The sequence below is a fragment of the Setaria viridis genome, chromosome 3 (genome assembly GCF_005286985.2).
Source record: "Setaria viridis chromosome 3, Setaria_viridis_v4.0, whole genome shotgun sequence".
NCBI classification, from domain to species: Eukaryota; Viridiplantae; Streptophyta; class Magnoliopsida; order Poales; family Poaceae; genus Setaria; species Setaria viridis.
The window spans coordinates 39,739,872-39,759,465 of NC_048265.2; the positions used below are offsets into that span (position 1 = coordinate 39,739,872).

General features: G+C 45.5%; 2 protein-coding genes across 2 annotated transcripts; one reads left to right on the forward strand and one right to left on the reverse strand.

The window, feature by feature from the left end:
- Positions 1 to 448: 448 nt before the first annotated feature.
- LOC117848081 (zinc finger BED domain-containing protein RICESLEEPER 2-like) lies at positions 449 to 5,060 on the forward strand. The gene is made up of 6 exons (XM_072292435.1): positions 449 to 500; positions 619 to 842; positions 972 to 1,086; positions 1,267 to 1,392; positions 1,615 to 2,760; positions 4,888 to 5,060. The coding sequence occupies exons 1-6, from the start codon at positions 449 to 451 to the stop codon at positions 5,058 to 5,060; spliced, it is 1,836 nt and encodes a 611-aa protein (XP_072148536.1).
- A 6,536-nt stretch (positions 5,061 to 11,596) lies between these two features.
- LOC117848745 (cyclin-T1-4) lies at positions 11,597 to 18,704 on the reverse strand. The gene is made up of 7 exons (XM_034730269.2): positions 18,467 to 18,704; positions 16,641 to 16,940; positions 16,015 to 16,096; positions 15,306 to 15,443; positions 14,473 to 14,651; positions 14,234 to 14,385; positions 11,597 to 13,030 (listed from the first exon to the last, which is right to left on the reverse strand). Exons 2-7 carry the CDS (start codon positions 16,874 to 16,876, stop codon positions 12,018 to 12,020), a joined length of 1,800 nt encoding a protein of 599 aa, XP_034586160.1. The 5' UTR covers positions 16,877 to 16,940; positions 18,467 to 18,704; the 3' UTR covers positions 11,597 to 12,017.
- Between the last annotated feature and the right edge of the window lie 890 nt (positions 18,705 to 19,594).

Below are 19,594 nucleotides of genomic sequence, written 5' to 3' on the forward strand. Positions count from 1 at the left end.
TCTAGATCTTCCTGATCCTCTTCTTGTTCCCCTGATCTTGTTCCTGTCGTCCTCTCCAGCCTGGGCTGAGCCGCTGAGGCGTCGCAGGTATGTAGATGAGTAGATCCTCCTGATCCATTTCTTGTTCTTCTGATGTAGATCCTTCTGATCGTGTTCTTGTTTTCCTGATCCTCTTCTTGCAGGTAACTGTCTTCTTCTCCTGCTCCGAGCTCCGGCGTCGCAGGTAACTGTCTTCTTGTTGTCCTCCTGAGTCCTGATCCTCTTATTGTTCTGCTATCTGCTGATCCTCTAGTTGTTCCTGATCTTGTTCTCCTATTTTTCTTGCAGGTATCCGTCGCCCCGTCGGGTGCCGCGCGCCGTTGAGTGACAGAGCGATTGAGGCCTGAGACAGTGAGACCTGAGGGACGCCCCGGCCCCCGGCTGCCGCCTGCCCCAAGAGGTCGTCGTGATGGATGAGAACTACACCATCAACGATGACCTAAGGGCCTGTGGCCTGCCAGGTAACATCTTGCTGATCCTCTTCTTGTTCTTGTTCTCCTGATCATCTTCTTGTTCCTATCTTCCTGATCCTCTTCTTGTTCCTGTCTTCCTGATCCTCTTCTTGTTCTGTTCTACCAGGCGACAATAAGGACGACGTGGCTGCCGGAGCCGTGCCACTCGTTGGTAGCTCTGCTGCTCCCGTCAATGTGGATGCTGCCGGTGCCGGAGGTACTATTCCACCTTCTACCCCATCTTCTACCCCAACTACATCAACGGGCACCAGTGTCCGCAAGGGGAAGCGGCGGTCTGCTGCCTGGAATGACTTTGAGGAGTTGTTCCAGGAAGGCGCCAACAGGAAGAAGGTAAGGTACGCTGCCAAGTGCCGTCATTGTTCTCACATTCTTACTGGCCGGTCTTGTGTTGGTACTGGCCATTTGCTCCGGCACCAGAAGATGTGCTTGGCTAAACAAAACCATTCTTCTCTTGTTCAGTCACAACTGCAATTCCATTCTGATGGCTCAATTATTAATTGGGAATACAAGCCCGATCTTGCTCGCAAAGAATTGTGCCGGTTGATTGCTAGACTTGATCTTCCCCTAGGCTTTGGTGAGACAGAGGCATTTGTGGAGTACATCCAGCGTGCTCATAACCCTCGTTTTGCTAAAGTTTCTAGATAGACCACTTCTAGAGATCTTGCCGAGTTCTTTGCCGAGCGTCGTCTTTCTCTTGTTGATACTTTGAAGTCTCATGTTTCTTCTGTTTGTCTTACTTCTGATATTTGGTTAGGGAATGCCAAGGAGGACTACCTTAGTGTTGTTGCACATTTTGTTTCTGCTGATTGGGAATTAGAGAAGAGAGTCATTGCTCTTAGGTTGATTGATTGCTCCCATTCTGGTGTTAACATTGCTGAGCGTATTGAACAAGTTGTTTCTGAGTTTGGTTTACAAGATAAAATTTTCTCTATCACACTTGACAATGCTTCTGCTAATACTTCTGCCATGTCCACACTTATTCCCAAATTTGTTGGTTATCTAGGTCCAGATCCTGAACCTCTTGATTCTGATTCTGATACTGATAAAGCACTTGTTGGTCTTTTGCATCAACGTTGTGCATGTCATATTATCAATCTCATAGTCAAGTCTGGTTTGAAGAGGATCAAGGCTTATCTTGAGGCTTTTAGGACTGCAATCTCTTTTTTAAACTCTTCTAATCAACGCATTGCAGCTTTTCATAAAATCTGCATTGTCAAGGGGGTACGCCCTCGTAAGTTTGGTTTAGATATGGATGTGAGATGGAATTCTACATATCTCATGCTCAAACATCTACTACCATATAAGAATGTCTTTTCTGTCTTTATTTCTGCTCATTATGTGCACAATGGCCAGCCACTTTTGACTGAAAACCATTGGGTAATTGCTGAGAAAATTTTGCTGTTCCTTGAAATATTTTATGATTCCCCTGTTGCTTTATCTGGTGTTTACTATCCAACAAGTCCTTTGATGTTGCATCATATTATTGAGATTGCTGGCCATTTGCATGGCCAAGATTCTGATCCATTGCTCAGAAATATTGTTGTTCCCATGAAGCTTAAGTTTCTCAAGTATTGGCAGAACATACCTCTGTTGTATTCCTTTGCATTCATTTTGGATCCTAGAGCCAAGGTGAGAGGTTTTCATAATGTTCTCCAACTTCTTTCTCAGACAGTTGGTGTTGATTACTCTTCTTATTTCACTGAGGTAAGAACTCAATTACATAAGTTGTTTAACAAGTATGAAAACAAGTTTGGTGCAGTTCGATCGCAAAGGCCCGCTCAACCTTCAGCTGCTACTGGTAAGAAAAGAACAGCATGGGGTAAGATCTTTGGTGGTCCTGGTACATGTGGTTCTCCTGTTCTTTCATCTACACCTCCTATATCTCCTGCTTCAGAGCTGTCATCCTACTTGGAAAGTGATACTATTACTTGCTATGACGATGACTTCAACATACTTAGTTGGTGGCATGAGCACAAGCTATCCTATCCTATTTTGTCCATACTTGCTAAAGATGTTATGTCTGTTCCAGTTTCCACTGTTTCTTCGGAATCTTGTTGTAGTCTAACTGGCAGGGTGATTGAGGAGCGGCGCCGACGGTTGTTGCCGGAGACGGTGGAGATGCTGACCTGCCTCAAGGATTGGGAGTTGGAGATGCAAGAGCCCAACATGATGTTGAGAAGGAGGTCAATGAATTGGAGGAAAGTTACAAAAGCCCCTACCCAGACATGGATGAAGGCCAAGCTAGTCAGTAAGTCCATTACTAATTCATTACTCATCTTGTTCATTTGTTAAACACTTTGAATTGCAAACACTAATGTTGTTGGCCTGTTGTGCTTGTGCACCTCTAGGCCTACCCCAGGACCAGGAGCAAGCTGAAGGCTGAAGCCTGTTGCCTGTTGGACTTGGAGACTTGGACTGTTGGTCTGTTGCGGTGTTGCCTGAATGCTTGTTGGAGTTTTGGTGTTGGCTTGGCGGCTTGGCCAGTTGTTCATTAGATGTTATGTCTGTGAGTCTGTCAGTCTGTGTGTGTGTCTCAAACTCTTTGTAATGTTGAATTGAAACTGAGCTGGCTGTACTCTTTTTCCCTTCCTAGGATTTTCTCACAAGGGTGAGTTTTTACCTAGGAAGGTTTTTAATGAGGCAGCCAACACTTGATCACACAGATCAAGTGTTAACAGCTCTAATAATTCCTTTATTATGATTTCTGAGTTCTGACTTTCTATGTCACTGTGTGAATTGTGATTGTGTCCATGTGATGAATGTGTCATGTGTGATTATGCCAACACTTGAATACTTGATTAACCTTCCATTTTGATTTTTGAATGTTTGATAAACTTGAAAAATTTTGAATTGTGATTGTGTCTGTGATTTTTGAATGCCAACACTTGAATACGGGCTGTGGGCTGGCCCGACCCGTAAAAATGGACGGGCTTTTCGGGCCGGCCCGGCACGAAAAAGGCCTCACGGGCCCGTGCATGGGCCTTCCCCACGGCCCGTGGGCTAGCCCGGCACGGCACGACGGTGTTACCGTGACGGGCCAGGCCCGGCACGGCACGAAAACGAACAGGCCATGCCGGGCCCGTGCCGGACCGGGACGGGCGGCCTGAATGGACATCTATAGCTTCCTCAACAACTTTACGTAAAGTCCTACCAAACGCTATCATGAGAAACAGCTTTCACCTGAGAAGGCCCGAAAATTTCGTTCACAAAATTGGGACCGGAGCCGGAACTAGAAAAACTGGCTCCCTCCCTCCCTGACCGCGCCTTGGTTGGACCAAGCAACCCCTGAACTTGACCGAAATTACGGCAAATCTGCCACAGCTACCCCGAGCTGATAAGCTCACCTGCCGCCGGCCGCATGGCATCCACGCCTTGCCGCGGGTGCTATGGACTAGCTCCCCGCGTCAGTAGCCTCTCCTTGGTTGTCCCCGGCGGCCGGCGCAAGCGCAGCCCGGCTTCCCTGTGTCGGCCGCCTCTGCATCCGGCGGTCTCGCCCCTCTGCTTCGCGTGGTCCGGCAGACACGCGGCGCGGCGTGGCGTGGTGAGGATGGAGCGGTGGCTCAAGGGAGCAATGCGCGGAGGATGGAGCGGAACGGTGGGGAACGGCGCGGCGGAGCCGAATCGAGCGACGGGTGGCGAGGTTCTACTCGCGAGGAGAAAAGGGACGGACGGACTGTAGGAAAAGAAAGAAAGAGACGGGGGCAAAGAAAGAAAGAACGGACGGATAATAAGGAAGAAAACATGCGTTAAAAAGAAGAATAAAAAGATAGCGTGTACAATTAATTACATAACAAGTCACAAATCATTGATTAATATATAATTCTATTCTTTGATTTTTTTCATTTCATATAAAATGACATTATAAAGGGAAATATAAAAAATTTGTACTATCAAATTAATAGGTAAGGGCATATTTGACATTTGACCAGTTTCATCCATTCATGAAAGAGCATGAGAAGTCATTTTGCCAAACATTTTTTAAAACGATATCAGCCGTTTAAGTTACAGCCACAGACCTGCCAAACGAGACCGAAAAATGACTCTAGCTCCGTGGTGCTTCTCGCTGGAAGCTGTTTTGGAATTGGGCATTTGGTAGGTTCCTAGTGAAGTCACTTGTGAAGCTATTTTTGAAGCTTTACCAAAGAGACTCGAAGAATGCCAACTAGCATGTGGGGTTCACCGCAAGACATGTGGAACTTAATGCCACGTCATGTAAAACCACCTCAAAACAGTTGAGGCATAAAAGCAAATGGATTTTAAAGTAGTTTTGTACGTGAAGGATGAAACTCAGATTATGACGATGGACGAGGGACGTGGAAAGGACTTTTTAAAAAAACATGTGGGACGTGGCAATGTTTTCCTGTAATAACAACAGGCAAAATCGCTGGCTCGTCGCCCTCTGCGTCTTCGTCGGCGCCGTGCCGCCGTGGCCAGAGCCGCCTCCAGCCATCTGCCATCGAATCGAAGCACGCCGTCGTCGCCCTCCGCACCGTCGGTGTTGGGCTGGCGTTGAGTGCGGTGCTCATCTCCATCCGGGCCTGGCGCTGATTCTTTCCCAGGTACGGAATCCCAGCTTCGCCTATATGGGGGTATCTATGGAGAGGAATTTCCATTCCCAATACCGTCGTAAGTCTGCGAGAAACGAGGGATTGCTCATCTAAATTATCCATCCGTGCCTCCGGTTTCGGTCTCATCAGGCGGATCTCATTCCACGGGCTCAGATTGATGCCAGATGACGGCACTGGATTTAGGATTGAGTTTACCAAAACCGTCTTGCATTTGTTTCCATCTATGGATGGAGCTGGAGTTCTAGCCCAATTTGAAATTAGGCATGCAGGTAAAAAAGAAATAAACACAGCGTTCCCCAAACATTTTAGCTATGAGTGAATAGAACTTTTTTCCCTCGGCTGGTGGTTATTGAAAAGATGATATAAGCACCTCATTCATCCATTTATTTTTGTTTAAGGAAATTTTAACCACATTGGAATTTCCTCAGGTCACGAGGAGCGATTTAGCCTTTACCTAGATATAAAGGCATACCTTCCTCTGTGTTGAAGGCGATGACAGAGAAGGCAGGGAGTGCAGTATGCATGCAGGCCCGGCATCTAGGGTCTGCCATCTACTTGGCCTCGGGCTGCTTTAGGCCTTGTTTAGTTCGGCGAAGTTGGTGTCGCTAAAATTATTGTACGGTATTGTAGCACAATGTAGCATTTCGTTTGTATTTGGTAATAATTGTCCAATCGTTGACTAATTAGGCTTAAAACGTTTGTCTCGCAAAGTACAACCTGTACAATTAGTTTTTAATTTCGTCAATATTTAGTACTTCATACCTGTACCGCAAGTTTGATGTGACGGGGAATCTTCTTTTGCATAGTGTCAAAGTTTAGATTCTGGGGGAACTAAACGGGACCTTACCCATCTTAGGCTTGTGTGAAGGCATGTGGTTACAATTGATTGTAAGACATCAACTCCTCTTAGTCTAGGGTGTTGCCGCGTCCAACCACGGGTCACGTCGCATCCTTTTCGTGACCGTCCGACAGCCCTGGGGCTGCCACCATAGCGCACAGCTTTCTAGGAGGCATCTTGGGTTCTCGACTTATCAATTCCGGTTCAGGGGAGGTTCCCGATCTACAGTAAACATGTTCGTTTTTCTTACATCATGTTTCATGTGCTCCAAAATATTCCTACATGAAGAAGAAAAAATTTGAAGATGGTGCCGATTTTGTGGAAAATGCCCGCCTGGTATTTTGTGAGGAGCTACCCGCCGCCGTCCGTGCTCCATCCCGAAGTGCGGGACTATGTTATTGCAATAGGGTGGATGGTAGGATGTACTGAGGATTGACATGTGTCGCGGCATGCGCCAGAGGGAGCACGCGCCACCCGTCGCACGCGCCGCGTGCACGGAGGAGGTGTTCCCGGCCGTGGAAAAGAACCGCGACGACACGCTACCCACCGTGCCGTCCCTCTCGACGGCGGCGGCGGCACAGCCCTCGGGCCTCGGCACGCTCGAGTTCGTCAGGTCCGGACAGGATCAGACGCGGCCGAGCACTTTCGGAGCTGGGGAGAGTCGATCGGCCCGGCCACCCGGCGCGTGCTCCGAGCCTCCGACAAGTGACCTAGTGGCACTGGCAACGAGCCAACGACTGCGCGGCCCTCCCCGCGACCGAGCAATGACTAGGAGTCTAGGACCGGGAGGCGACCGCGAAAGCTGTCGACTCCTGCGCGCTGCTCCCGGCGGTGCGTTCGCGAAACACCTCACTACGGTTCCATTTTTCTTTTTTTCCCTATAGTTTACGAAAGGAAATTTGTGTTAGTACACATTAAACTATGCTGGCATGCTGTTCTGTTCTCCGGTACCAGATCCTAACAGAGAACTTTGAAAACTCAGTATATGTTTGTCGTGAAGTTATTATAACATGTAAAAAGGATGTGTGAAATAAAGTGGCACTCAATCCATTTAATAACTGCCAGCTGAGTACATAAATTCAATTTAGATGATGTATCGTCCATTTATTCTTGCACTGAAGTCCATTTTTTCTATCATACATAAATAGTAAATAAAATGATTGATTGGGTGGAAACCTTCTAGAGAAGTTCGTTCACATCCAATAAATTGAGAGCATTTGGTTTAACTTACATCTTTCTCATCTTTAACAAGATTCAGCTTTCCAGCATATAGCTAATCATTCCAGTAAACACAAAAAATTGGTGTTTCTTTGGTACAAAATTAGATATGCAGTGGATCTACAGATATTATTAAAAGTTCTCCAAATGATTATTTTTTTCTTCTACTGTGTATGATAGTTTTACATATGAACAACTATGGCACTAGTATAGCCCTAACTTTGAGTTTGATATTAAGTTTTGAGCAACATTCTTATATACTCTGAAATTTTAGTTTCGAACACCTTTATTCTATTGACAATATAGTTAGGAGTAATGTTATTACGATCTAGGTTGAAGTATTAAAATAACTTTCTTTGCAGTTTTACGCTTTAACAAAAGAGTATATTCACTTATTTAATAGTCTATTTGATTGAAAGTACCACCTAGTGGCTGCATATAGGCGGGCAAGCACTTCCACAAATCACAAGGAACGGGTCGGTACCAAGTAGACAAATGGGATTCACTCTCTTTTTTGGAACCCTAGCTGGTTAACCCTCCAAAGGTTCCTTTTTACAATATGTACTTACTAAAACATGTGCCTTCGAATACAATAAGCAAATTAAGTACATCTTTTTAGAATGAATTTTTTTTTGAAACTGAATGCCCGGCGGGGATTGCCGGGCTTGTATTAATTAAAAGAGAAGGTAATACAAGTACAGCTCTGGAAGGCTATAGGCAGGAAAAGAAAAGAAAAGAAAAATAAAGAAAGGGCTGTCCGGTTGGATTGGGACGTCAACACGGATAACCACTCCACTCATCGTGGCAGCAGAACCAGAGTCTTTGTAAAATTTGTGGCACCCTTCAACAATCACCCTCATGTAGTCGCTGAAATCTCCATGGGTAGCCCTACGTTGATAGGGAACTCGACGGAAACAGACTGCACCCCGCCGAGGAGGTTGCCGCCATGCGGGACCCTCCGCCGAAGTGCCGCTACAGACACCACACTCCACCTGATAGAGTGATACCCCCGAATCCGGATCTCTCGTAGGCTGTCTCGCAATCCACGGGGACCTCGCCACATCCGCTGTTGGACTCCATCTCGCTCTCACCACATGCGGGGGTCTCGCCACGCCCGCCCCGGTACTCCACGTCACGGATCTGTTTATTTTATCGCTGTCAGTGTGGGGAGCGATGCTGCCCCGCTTCCCCAGATCTCCATCAAACCGCTGAGCTGCCACTGCAGATCAGCCTCTCCTCGTTACTTCACCCGCGCACATAGCCTTCGCCGCCACTTCAGCAAGCCAAGTCTGCCGGTTGCACCGTCTTCCGACGATGTACCGCACAGGATGGCCCAGCAGAGCTGAGAAACCCGCCACGGTCCGCTGCAAACCTAGTCATCCCACGGTGCCGTTGTCGCGAGCGTCATCCTCGGACGCAGTCCCACGCCGAACTGACCGTTGCCAAGCAACGCCAGCCGCCGTGATCCACTACAGGCAACCAACCAACAATCGAACAGACTACCCTTGGCCGCCACCATGACTGTGATTGCCACTATGTGAGCTCAGCAACCCCCTTCGAGCTTGTCACACGGCAAGATTGCCACCACTAGCTGCCGCTGCCTATGACAATGGATCCGCGATGCCAAGTCGAATCGAGTCTCTAGAGACAACGCCTTCAAGAACGGCATGACGCCATTGGCGCTGTCATCGCTCGTCTAGAATCTGGACAGAGTTTTCAACCGGAGGAACCCCATGTAGGAGGATTGGAGCTCCAATATGACGCCCCCAACAGGGTAAACGACGCCCTACGCACCGCCGTCAGCCACACTGGCACAAAGGCCGGCAAGGGTTTTCGCCCGGAGCATCCCAATTCGACGTTGCACGTTCTCAGCTTGGCACACACAGACCACCACCACGGTCGCTTAGCCAGGCTGGCACCGCCGCCGTGCCTCCACATGCCCCGCCGCCATGTCTCCACCTCCGCGCTCCACGGGCCGCCACCAGCCACCCCGCCTCTCCCTATCTCCTCCTCTGGGGCTACCTCTGCATCTCCTCCTCTGACGGCTCCACTCGTTCATTCCGAAAGCCGGCCTCCAACCTTCTCCACATGCTGGCCTGCACTGCCAGCCTCCTCATCGCACGGCCATAGGAAGTTTCCTACAGACAGGTGACCCGAAGTCGCCAACCACACCTCCATGGCGTAGCTGGCTCCCCCTACGCAGTCTGCCGCTAGCCGCACCACCGTGGTGCCGCTAGCGAGGCCCCGTGCAAGCCACCCTTAGCCACGGCACCACGCCGCCACCAAGCACTGCAGCGCGCCGGCGTCGTTGCTACTATCGCGCGCCTCCACAGACCCGACGACGCCCACTCGTCGTCCTCCTCCACCTCCTCCCGCTCCTCCGCCATTCCTCTTCCTCCTTCCTCCTCCTCCTTCTCCTTCTCCTCCATCTCCTCTTCCTCCGCTCGTCCATCTCTCTGCGTCTTCTCCTCCATGTCGCCTCCTCCTGGTGGCCTTCCTCCACGCCGGCACCGTCAGCGGGCTGCCTCTCCTCCGCGACACCGTCTTTCTCCTCCTCCTCCTCCTCCCCCATCTCCTCCAGCGCGCCACACCCTCCTTTCTCCCCGATGACCTTGCCTCGAGCGGCGCAGCCGACGCGGTCGTCCACCTTCGCGCAGTCGCCTAGTGGGGAGGGTGGCAGATCCGGGAGCGGGGAGGCCGGATCTGTCCACGCGGGGTCGGATCCGGGCCGCCGCCGCTCCGGCGCGCCGCCGGCCAAGGTCTTCAGTGCCGCTCCCCCCCCCCCCCGGCGCCTGAGACCCGAGACTGGTTGGTCTGCCCCGCCGCTGCCATCCTCGAGGGCCGGACGGGCTTCCGATGGCGGCGAGGTGAGGACAAGAGGCGGTGGGGGGTTGGCGGCGGTGGCACGAGCGTCGCCCGGTCGCCGCGGGGGGGGGGGGGGTGGGGGAGACACGGCCGCAGGTTGGGTGCTCTTCAGTAACATAAAGAAAAAATCACATAAAGAAAAGATTTTTTAGAATGAAATTTGGCCATATACGAAAGCCAAACCTACTATTTTGTGAAAACTGTAGGCAGCCCCAAAACTGTCAAACGCGGTATGATCTGTACCGAAACACTAAGGTCCTGTTTGGTTACTCTTGCTAAAATTTAGCAGCTAAAAGTTGCTAAAGTTTAGTCACGGCTGTTTGGATACCTTTACTAAATAACATTTAATGAGATGGATAAAGACTTATTTGCCCTTAATGAATGCACCGGACAAACAATAAATGAGGGGTATAGGTTGTCCAGCCCACCTTTTAGCAAGTTTTAGCAACCAAAAACTTGCTAAAGTGCTAAACTTTAGCAACTCAACTTTAGCAAACTTTAGCAAGGGTGTTTGGCAGTTTAGCAGCTAAAAGTTGCTAAATTTTAGCTACTAAAGTTTAGCAAGGGGTATCCAAAGACCCCCTAAATATGCAATAGCGTTATTGACTCAATTAGTTGTCACCTGCTTGTAGGGCTCTAATTTCTAATGGCTAGTGATTCACTTTTCAGATGAAAGGTGGAAGTTTGATGAGCTTGTGGAAGATAAAGGAGTCAATATACTAATTGACCCAAAAGCTCTTGTACACGTTATTGGAACCAAAATGGATTTTATTGATTATCCTCTTAGGTGTGATTATTTCCTACCAATTTTGTTGCGCTTCGGCACACATAATAGCTTGGTGATGATAATATAATATTTCACAGGTGACAGGTCAGAGTTTGTGATTATCAACCCCAATTCAAAAGGAATGTGGTTGCGGCGAATCCTTTATGACATCAACTAAATAGCTCTGGACGATCCGGAAATTCGTGATAACACTAAGGGATGGTTGGTTGTGCACTTTGGTGTCACCTGAGGGTGGAAATTGTTGCATTTCATCGGCTCCATTATTCTGATTTGTGCTCAGTTCAACTGTTGCTAGCATTTCAGCTCCATTTATGCTGTGGCCTGTGGACATTCGTGTGAGCCAGTTGGTTGGAGGCATGATTGCGCCAATTTCAGGTGTCTGGAGAACATTCAGCTTTATGGGATTATGGTGCATTCTTTTGTCGAGCCATCTGGAAATGAGAAGTGTGCTATATGATGAGCATATGTAGCTGCTACTGTAAAAGGAAAATGAAGCGTATTTCTAATTGTTTACACTGGTGGTGTCTCAACGGAATCTCACCACAACTTTTGTACTTACAACCATCAAACCGTTTCCTGCTGATATTTGTGCCGGTTGACACATCTGGAAGGCCAAAACATAAGCATAGACATAACATGTGCTACAGTTGGCATATTTTTTGTCAGTGTAGCACTAGGTAGCCCAAACTTTGCATATCTGCTGAAAATATATAAGCTGATTTAAATTATCTTGAACTCAACTTTAATAAGCAAGTAGTAGATCACTTAAATAACTGCAGAATATGAACTTCAAATTGCAAACACTATCTATAAAACCAGGTAAGATTTGATAAAGGGAATTAAAAGAATGCAGCACATATATGAGCCTTATCAGGCAAGTTTATTACGCCACATCGAAACATTTGCATCATTTTAACTGAAACATCACATAGAAGAAATGAACGAACTGTTATCAGAAGCGTGTTTCAGTGCATATATTCCAATGTTCATTGAAACATTGATATTGCTAGCACGACTTTCAAGATGTTCCATGGTGCGGATCTAGGAACAGTTTTAAACTGCCATCAGTTACGGGGGACAAATATACGCAAAAGCCGTGGACATCTTGATGTTCCACAGATCAGCAGTTTTTGCAAGGCACTGCAACATCCTCAGGCACTGGTGAAGACACATGCTCAGCATTACCTATCATACAATGAATTCCATGCCAAATTGCATCCGGTCTACAATCACACTTGGTTATCCTGTGCGCCTTCAAGCTTAGGCCTTTTGTAGTCATCTCTTCCATTCTGCTCATGTCTTCCCGCAAGCTGAGCATCATGGCCCTTGTCATGCTTCAATATGTGATCATCCTGCTGGGACTTGTGCTCATAACCATCACTTTGCTTATCAAATGGTTGAGGGTGTTGTTCTTTACTGTTCCTTGGAAACTCCCCATCATCAGCAGTCGTTGCCACACTCTGTTCGCCATTGTGGCCATTCTCCATTGCAAGGTCAACATGTTGAAGATCCGGTGGAGGCATGCTACCATGGGACAAATTCTGCCTCTTATCCTGCTTGATCTTCTCATCCTCAACAGCCAATTCAACACCATGTTCTAGCTCTCTCTCAAGTAGATCATCATCATCCATCACATTTACATTTGTAGCAACTCCACCTTTTGATTTTCTTCGCTTCTCTAAAGCTGCTTTTACCTTATCCTTGTCAATTTTATTCATAGCATCCATCCTTGAGGATGACACACCAGGAGCTTCATTGCCACCAAGAACACCATCTCTTGTTTCATTAGAGTTATCGTGTGATCGATGTGGTTGGTGTTCTTCCTTTGGATTACGAAACTCATGACTGGACTTGGAATGATGTTGTCCTGGTGAGGATTTTTTGTCACGATGAGATCTGTCCGTTCCAGCATCAGATTTAATTCCACTCTTGCTGCTCTTATCTTTGCTGCCACCATGGTTACCATTGTCATTTTGAAGCATTCTCGGGCCAGAAATATGCTTGTCTGAATTCGAGTGTCCAACATCATGGTGACCTGGAGCACCTGTCAAGGAAGAATTTGGCAGTTTGGATGCCTGATGATATCCATGAGCAGATGGTTCCTTGGAGTTTGCTTCAGATTTTACAGATGAATGTGGATTGCGCGCACCAGCAGAGCTCCCTTCAGCTTCACTTCCCTGTGATGCTTGTGCCTGTGTCGTACGGTTTTGCTCATACAACTCCAACATTTGATTGCTAACCTCTGCAATCATGGACGACAGGAATGTTTTTATTGTCAGATGAGATATGTGCATGTCAGACCACATTGTTATAATAAAATAATAATGATAACTAAGTTTGTATTAAGAAGAAACGGTGAGACACCCTTACAAACACACACATGCCAATAGTTTAATAAAATAATACCTAATAATTAGGATAATAATAAGAATTTCCATGTAGTGCATAGTTACTTCCTGATCTTTAGAGGCTACTAGATTTCTGACAGCTGGAAAGTTGCTAGTACTTTTGTTGTTTCTTGGTTCCAACCAAACAGTAAGGTATTTGGCCTCCTAAGCACAATGGTTTGTGACAAGTGACCATTAAGAATTAGAAGATGATTGCTGTTTTGTGTATTATTAAACCTAATTGCATTTGGAACAGTGCTCTTCTAAAGATATAGCATAGCTCTAAAAGGTTAACATTAATTATAAAAAGAAATGTGTACACTAAAAAATATCACTTATAGACAACTTCAATATACCCCACAAACAAAAAGGCCGTAATATAGCAGCACGTAGAACCTACAAATATACAAGCTGGCTGTGGCTGGGGCAGCGGGCCCGTCAGGGTGCGCGCTGCGTTAGGAAGAAACAGGTGAAAGGCTGGAGGAAGAAGATAACGATTGGTCGTGGGATGCAGATCAAACGGTGAACAAAATTAGAGTGTCAGGAAGCTCTAAGACACTCAGGTGTGCCAAGGACACTCTCAAGAGAAAAACAAGCCCATATCTAGGGTGGATAGCATGCCCAGAAAATTGCCTGATGCAAAGCCCTTATTTGACAACGCTTGTTAGGCTAAACTATGTATACTTCTGGTTGTATCTATTTTTCTTAGAATAGCCTTAAAACTATGTTAATTTCCTCTGCAAAGGCATGCAAATGGCTAACATGTACAGTTTTTTGGAAATTGGATTGTATAATGAATTAAGACACAGAAAAGGTATTATGACATTATAAAAGTCCAAAAAAACATGTGGGACGAAATGTATTTTCAGCTTTAGAAACAATGATAAAAAAAATCTAATCTTTTCTTCCCGTGAAAATTTCGGTTTGAAGGAATTTAGAAACTTCATGATACTAAAACTCATGGTAACAATTCAATCAACGCATGCCAAACCATTTGCAGAACAAATAAACAACATAGAGCAACTGGAAACATTTCATACTTTACAAATAAAACCAACCTTCAAGCTGTCGTGGTGTGACATCAAAATCCTGCCACCAAATCTTATCACCATCAGATGGAAGCTTCACTTTGAGAAATTTAGCAGCCAAAAAGATAGCACCTGCTGCAATATGATGAGGCTCGAATTGCAGGCAAAGCGAAGTACGCAGCCTGTACAGTGCACAACATTTTAAAGTGTAGTAGATACACAACTGTGAACTGCAATTTCAAAAGACAGCAAGGGTAGCATTAGCATACCCATCATTTACAAAATTCCAGGCAACCTGAGGAAGTGCATTTGCACCACCAACATTGAATCTCCTTATTGCTTCAACCAAGGGCTTGTAAGCATGGTGAATATTTAGGTCAAACCCAAGTGTTACAAGTACAACTCGCTCCCCAAGTAAAATAAGTTCTTTTTGTTTATCATATATTTCCTGCAAGAGGAAATATTAAGCACTAATATCAGTGGAAGTAACACTTAAGTAAAGGGGGGCATATTGCTTTTGAATTAAATATGAACAAGTGCATGCAGAAAATAAATCCTACACAGATTAACAAACAGGAAGCGGAGAGTACTATCACATTGTTCGTGCTCGATAAAAAGGAGCATAATTTATTTATAAAAAATGCATCTTTGAAATTAGATTGTTCAGCTCTGGTAGCACCTGAGGATGATTTGAGCAACCACAAGCTGATAATGGAAGCGCACACAGGCAATTACTGATGAACATCTTTATTTCGTTAGATTAGAAAATAAGAGTCATAAATGTTAAACATTGATATTAGTAGCATGTGCACCTTAAACACAGAAGGAAAAGTAAAGACTTAAGAGTGAGATTTGAATCTAGATACAGAAATGGAACAAAATCAAATGTCTTCTTGCATCAGGTAAATTATGTGAATGGATAGCTTATACAAGAATATAACAACATTGTAGCAGTGTATGATGAAACAAATTACAAAGTTAAACACATACTAGTTATCAAGTAAAGAGTATGCAACAATTAAGTTTGACAGTGATAATCATGCAGGACAAAATCAAGTGCTAGTACTTCTTGATCAATATAACAGACAAACTAATCCATTACCTTCTGCTGCTTGATTCTCTGACCAGCATTAGGATCCTTCTTATGAATAATCTCGTAAGAAACCACAATGACATCCTTCAAAGGTCTAGGTGTTTCTTCAACTTTTCCAGCCAAGAACATACAAACTGTGGCAATTATCTGTATGGATATTAGATTCCGAAGCAATTGATCATTTTGCATTAAAAAGTTTGCCAAACTTTTTCTCTCTCTTTCTTTAGTTTTGTTTAATTCTTGTAAGAAACTCTTTAAAAAAAGTAAGAAAGAGTATAATAGAAAGGACGATTATAGTAATTCAGAATTTCTGTTCTACTAGAAGTGTGAGTAAAAGGAAAGTTCTATACATAAGAAAATTAAACTCTCTTACACGAAGCTATTCACAACATATCGCACATTTTCCATTCATACTGGCGTAAAGAAATTAAAAAAAAACACTGCACAGGATCAAACTTAGCTTGAAGGAGTAAACAGACACTAGCAAAGAGTTTACGTCGTACTAGTAGTATTCGGTTTCTAACATACAAAAGGTAATGTGAAAATTTGAGTTTGTCAATCTCTTATCAAGCATCAAGATCCTGTTAATAGTCATCAGGCATACAAAATGGAAAATGCATATCATTTGTTTAAACTAAACTTAATAGCACCATCAAAGCTCAAGGGAAGCTTTATCAGCAATTGAAAAACAACTCGATAAGCATTGAATAACACTCACTCGTCTATCATTTTTCGCATGGGATTGGCGAAGGTAAAAGCGATGACAGAATACCATAGCTGTAGCAATCGACACTTGAGGCCTACAAACAGCAAACAGATGGAGGGAACTTTATGAGATAAAAGTATGAGCTAAAGGATTTACTTCAGCAAAATCGATGAGAATACAATCCATTAAACACTTAAGAGACATTGATGGATTCGCATTAGCAATACAATTTGCATCAAGACTATAACCACTGAAGAAAATGCCATGCTTTAGAACACTAGCAAAACCTCAATCCATTTCTCAAATGTCAGACTATCAAGTATAACAAAATTTAAATTATACTAGCTGCACAAATTTCTCTTCTCGGTGACAGTATGAATATCTTGATCAAAACTATGTTGATCCCATAAACAATTGTAGATATGTGCATCCATGACAATGTCCACTCAAATTACTTGATAATAAGAACATAAGCTAAATAGCTGATATAACAAACATATTTTGAAAAGACTTTAGCATTACTGCAACATTAAAGTATCACTTCATTTCATCATTTAAATGAGTGTTCTTAAAATTTAGAAAGTGAAATGCAAAGATAGCCAACAAATATAGAAGTAGATCAATGTATCCAATCTTACACTTTAAGCTTCATGCCCAAGTCTTGCAGAAAACTGCAATACGACTTTCGAAGGCTATTCTCTCTCTTCAAATCAATGCCATCCCTCCTGGATGGAGAATTTTCTTCTATTTCCTTTCTACTGAAATACCACGATGGACCGAGTTTCCTGGCTTCCTCACGCCTACCCTGGGTAAAGCCATTGGGACTATTGTCCACAACTCCATGATGTGACGAATCACTTGGCACCATAGCCATGTAGGTTCAGTTACAATCAAAATGAACTGATGAAGAATTTATTTCTTGAACTCCTAGTCAGTCTCTGAATAGAGAAGATACACCTGGTGTTATGACAGTTACCAAGAAAAAAAAGGGACGATGTGGCACACTGCAACTTCAAAGGTACACTCAAGCTAAATTCCAAGAATGATTAGAAAAAATGGAAAATAATACTAGTTTGCTAGCATGCTAGAAGACACAATAATACACAACCATGCCCAAATACATTAAACATTTGGTGATGATTTATCTGATAGTGCATGGTACATGCTACTCAAAATTTAAGAATGCCTAACACTACTATCTGTTAAAAGAAAGCATCCCACTATTAATAATTAATGAAAAGTAATAAAAAGGTTAAAAAAATTAGCCAGATCAGATATACAAAATAGTTCATCCTTCTTTCCATTCCAGCATTCTCCATCCCCATCTTCAAGACCCAATATTGCTACCGACTACCTACCCATCAGAGACCCAAACATCTTAAAAATCGTGCGAGTAAAAGAACAAGAACCACCAATTCATGGACATAAATACAATCCTTGGATCACCTAATACCCTACAACCATGCACCACAATCCCAACTGCCGGCTTACTCGTTTGTATAGCCAATCCCAATTGTGGAAATCAGTTATTAGAACCAACACCTCACAAGATCACGATTTCAATCTACAGCACCGTGTAAAAACAAAATTTCAACCTAACTCAAGCCAGTCAGGACACTTGACCAAGGTTGCATCTAGCTGCCTGCCTTGCAAACTCATGCCCCTATCAAGCCAATTACCCTTACTCATTTAGTCAACAAGACAGGATCAAGAGCCACTAATTCGTGGACAGAAATACAATCCTTTCATGACCTAATACCCTACAAACCACCATGCACCCCCAACTGGCCAATTTTTCGTATGTATAACCAAACCCCAATGGTGGAAGCCAGTTACTGGATTTCACACCTTGCAAGACCGCGATTCGAATTTAAAGCACCATGTAAAGCCACGATTTCAACCTAAATCAAGCAATTCAGTACTCAATTGGGGTTGCTACGGACTACCTGCCTGGCAGAGCAGGAAATCTAGAAAACTCATATTTCTAACTCGAGCGGGCTACCCTACCAGTCAACAGGGAAGGATCAAGAGCCACCAATCCGTTGACAGAAACACAATCCTGGCATGACCTAATGCCCTACAAATCGCCGAGCAACCCCAATCCACAATTCAGTTTGCCAATTGTTCGCATGTATGGCCAATCCCGCTGGTGCTAATCAATTATTGGAACACACACCTCGCAAGACCGCGATTTGAATCTATGGCACCCGGTAAAACAGGGCTTCCAGCCGCAAGATCACCCACCGCCGCGCCTCAAATAACACCGGCGTCACCTAATCACGAAACCGGAAAATCAACGCATCTAGGGTTTCGAAATTCCAGCCCCGACCCAATTACTCCAAGCCCCCCTTCCCATTGCCCGCAGATGGCAATTCGCATGAGCACCCTGCGCACCCGGCGAGAGACACCGGCCACCGCTACGCGCAATAGGACGGGTATCGATGGAGGAGGGAGTGAGACTAACCTCGCCAGCCGCTAGGGTTCCGGTGCCGCCGCCACGGACGCCTCCAAAGCCGAGGGAGCCGTCGCCACGGCCCGCGGGACGGATGGCGCGGAGGCGACGGAGCTTCGCGGACCCCGGGGTGCCAACCGTCGAGACCCTCCGGCTCACCGCGCACGGGCGCTGCCTCCGCCGCCGCCGCGAGGGGGTGGGGGCGAGGCGCAGGGGAAGGGGAAGGGGAAGGGCCGGCGCGTCCCGGCCTGGGGATAACTCGGACGTAAAGACGCAAAACCCTAGACTGTTTGGATTTTTATTTGTTTTTCGTTTCGTTTTCTGCGGTGTACTACATCCCCTGGTTTCTTTCGACGGAAGGATACTCTGGATTTTTTTCTTTTTCTTTTTCTTGTTTTTAGATATACCAGCAGAAATGCCCGTGCGTTGCTACGGGTCATTACTTGCTGTCACGTTATTATACGTTTGTTCGTACCATTTTTGAACTTTGAACAAGAATTTTCATTTGCAAGATCTACGGTCTTTGTGCCCAATGTTGCCCATCAAGCTTAGCACAAATAAATAATCGAAAACAATCAATGGAGTATTTTTCAGACATAAGGAATTAATTTTCCCAATAAAAACTTTTTGTCACTTTAATTACCATCAGGGACACTTTTCTTGTCTATCTTTACATATTTCCCATCATTGCTCTTCTTCCCTGACAGCAAGCAGACAGCAAGGAAATCCATATGTTTCCGAGTACAGCAATCAAGGCATACCATTTAGAAAGTGTGTTTTTTTTTGTTTGCAGGAGAATCACCTATTTGAAACAGAAATAATAAATGTCAACAACAGTTATCCCACACATTCACAAAACCGGCAACTCCAACGTTCCGCTCAGGGGTCGGACACTCCCGACCCCAGGACTCAGCGTCGGGCGAGGCGGAGCTTCACTCGGGGTCGGGCGAGGCGGAGTTCCACCTCAAGGGGTCGGGCGCATCCGACCCCGGGACCAAGGGGTCGGGCGCATCCGACCCCGGGACCAAGGGTCAGGCGAGGCGGAGTTCAACCCTCAAGGGGTCGGGCGCATCCGACCCCGGGACCAAGGGTCGGGCGCATCCGACCCCGGGACCAAGGGTCGGGCGAGGCGGAGTTCCA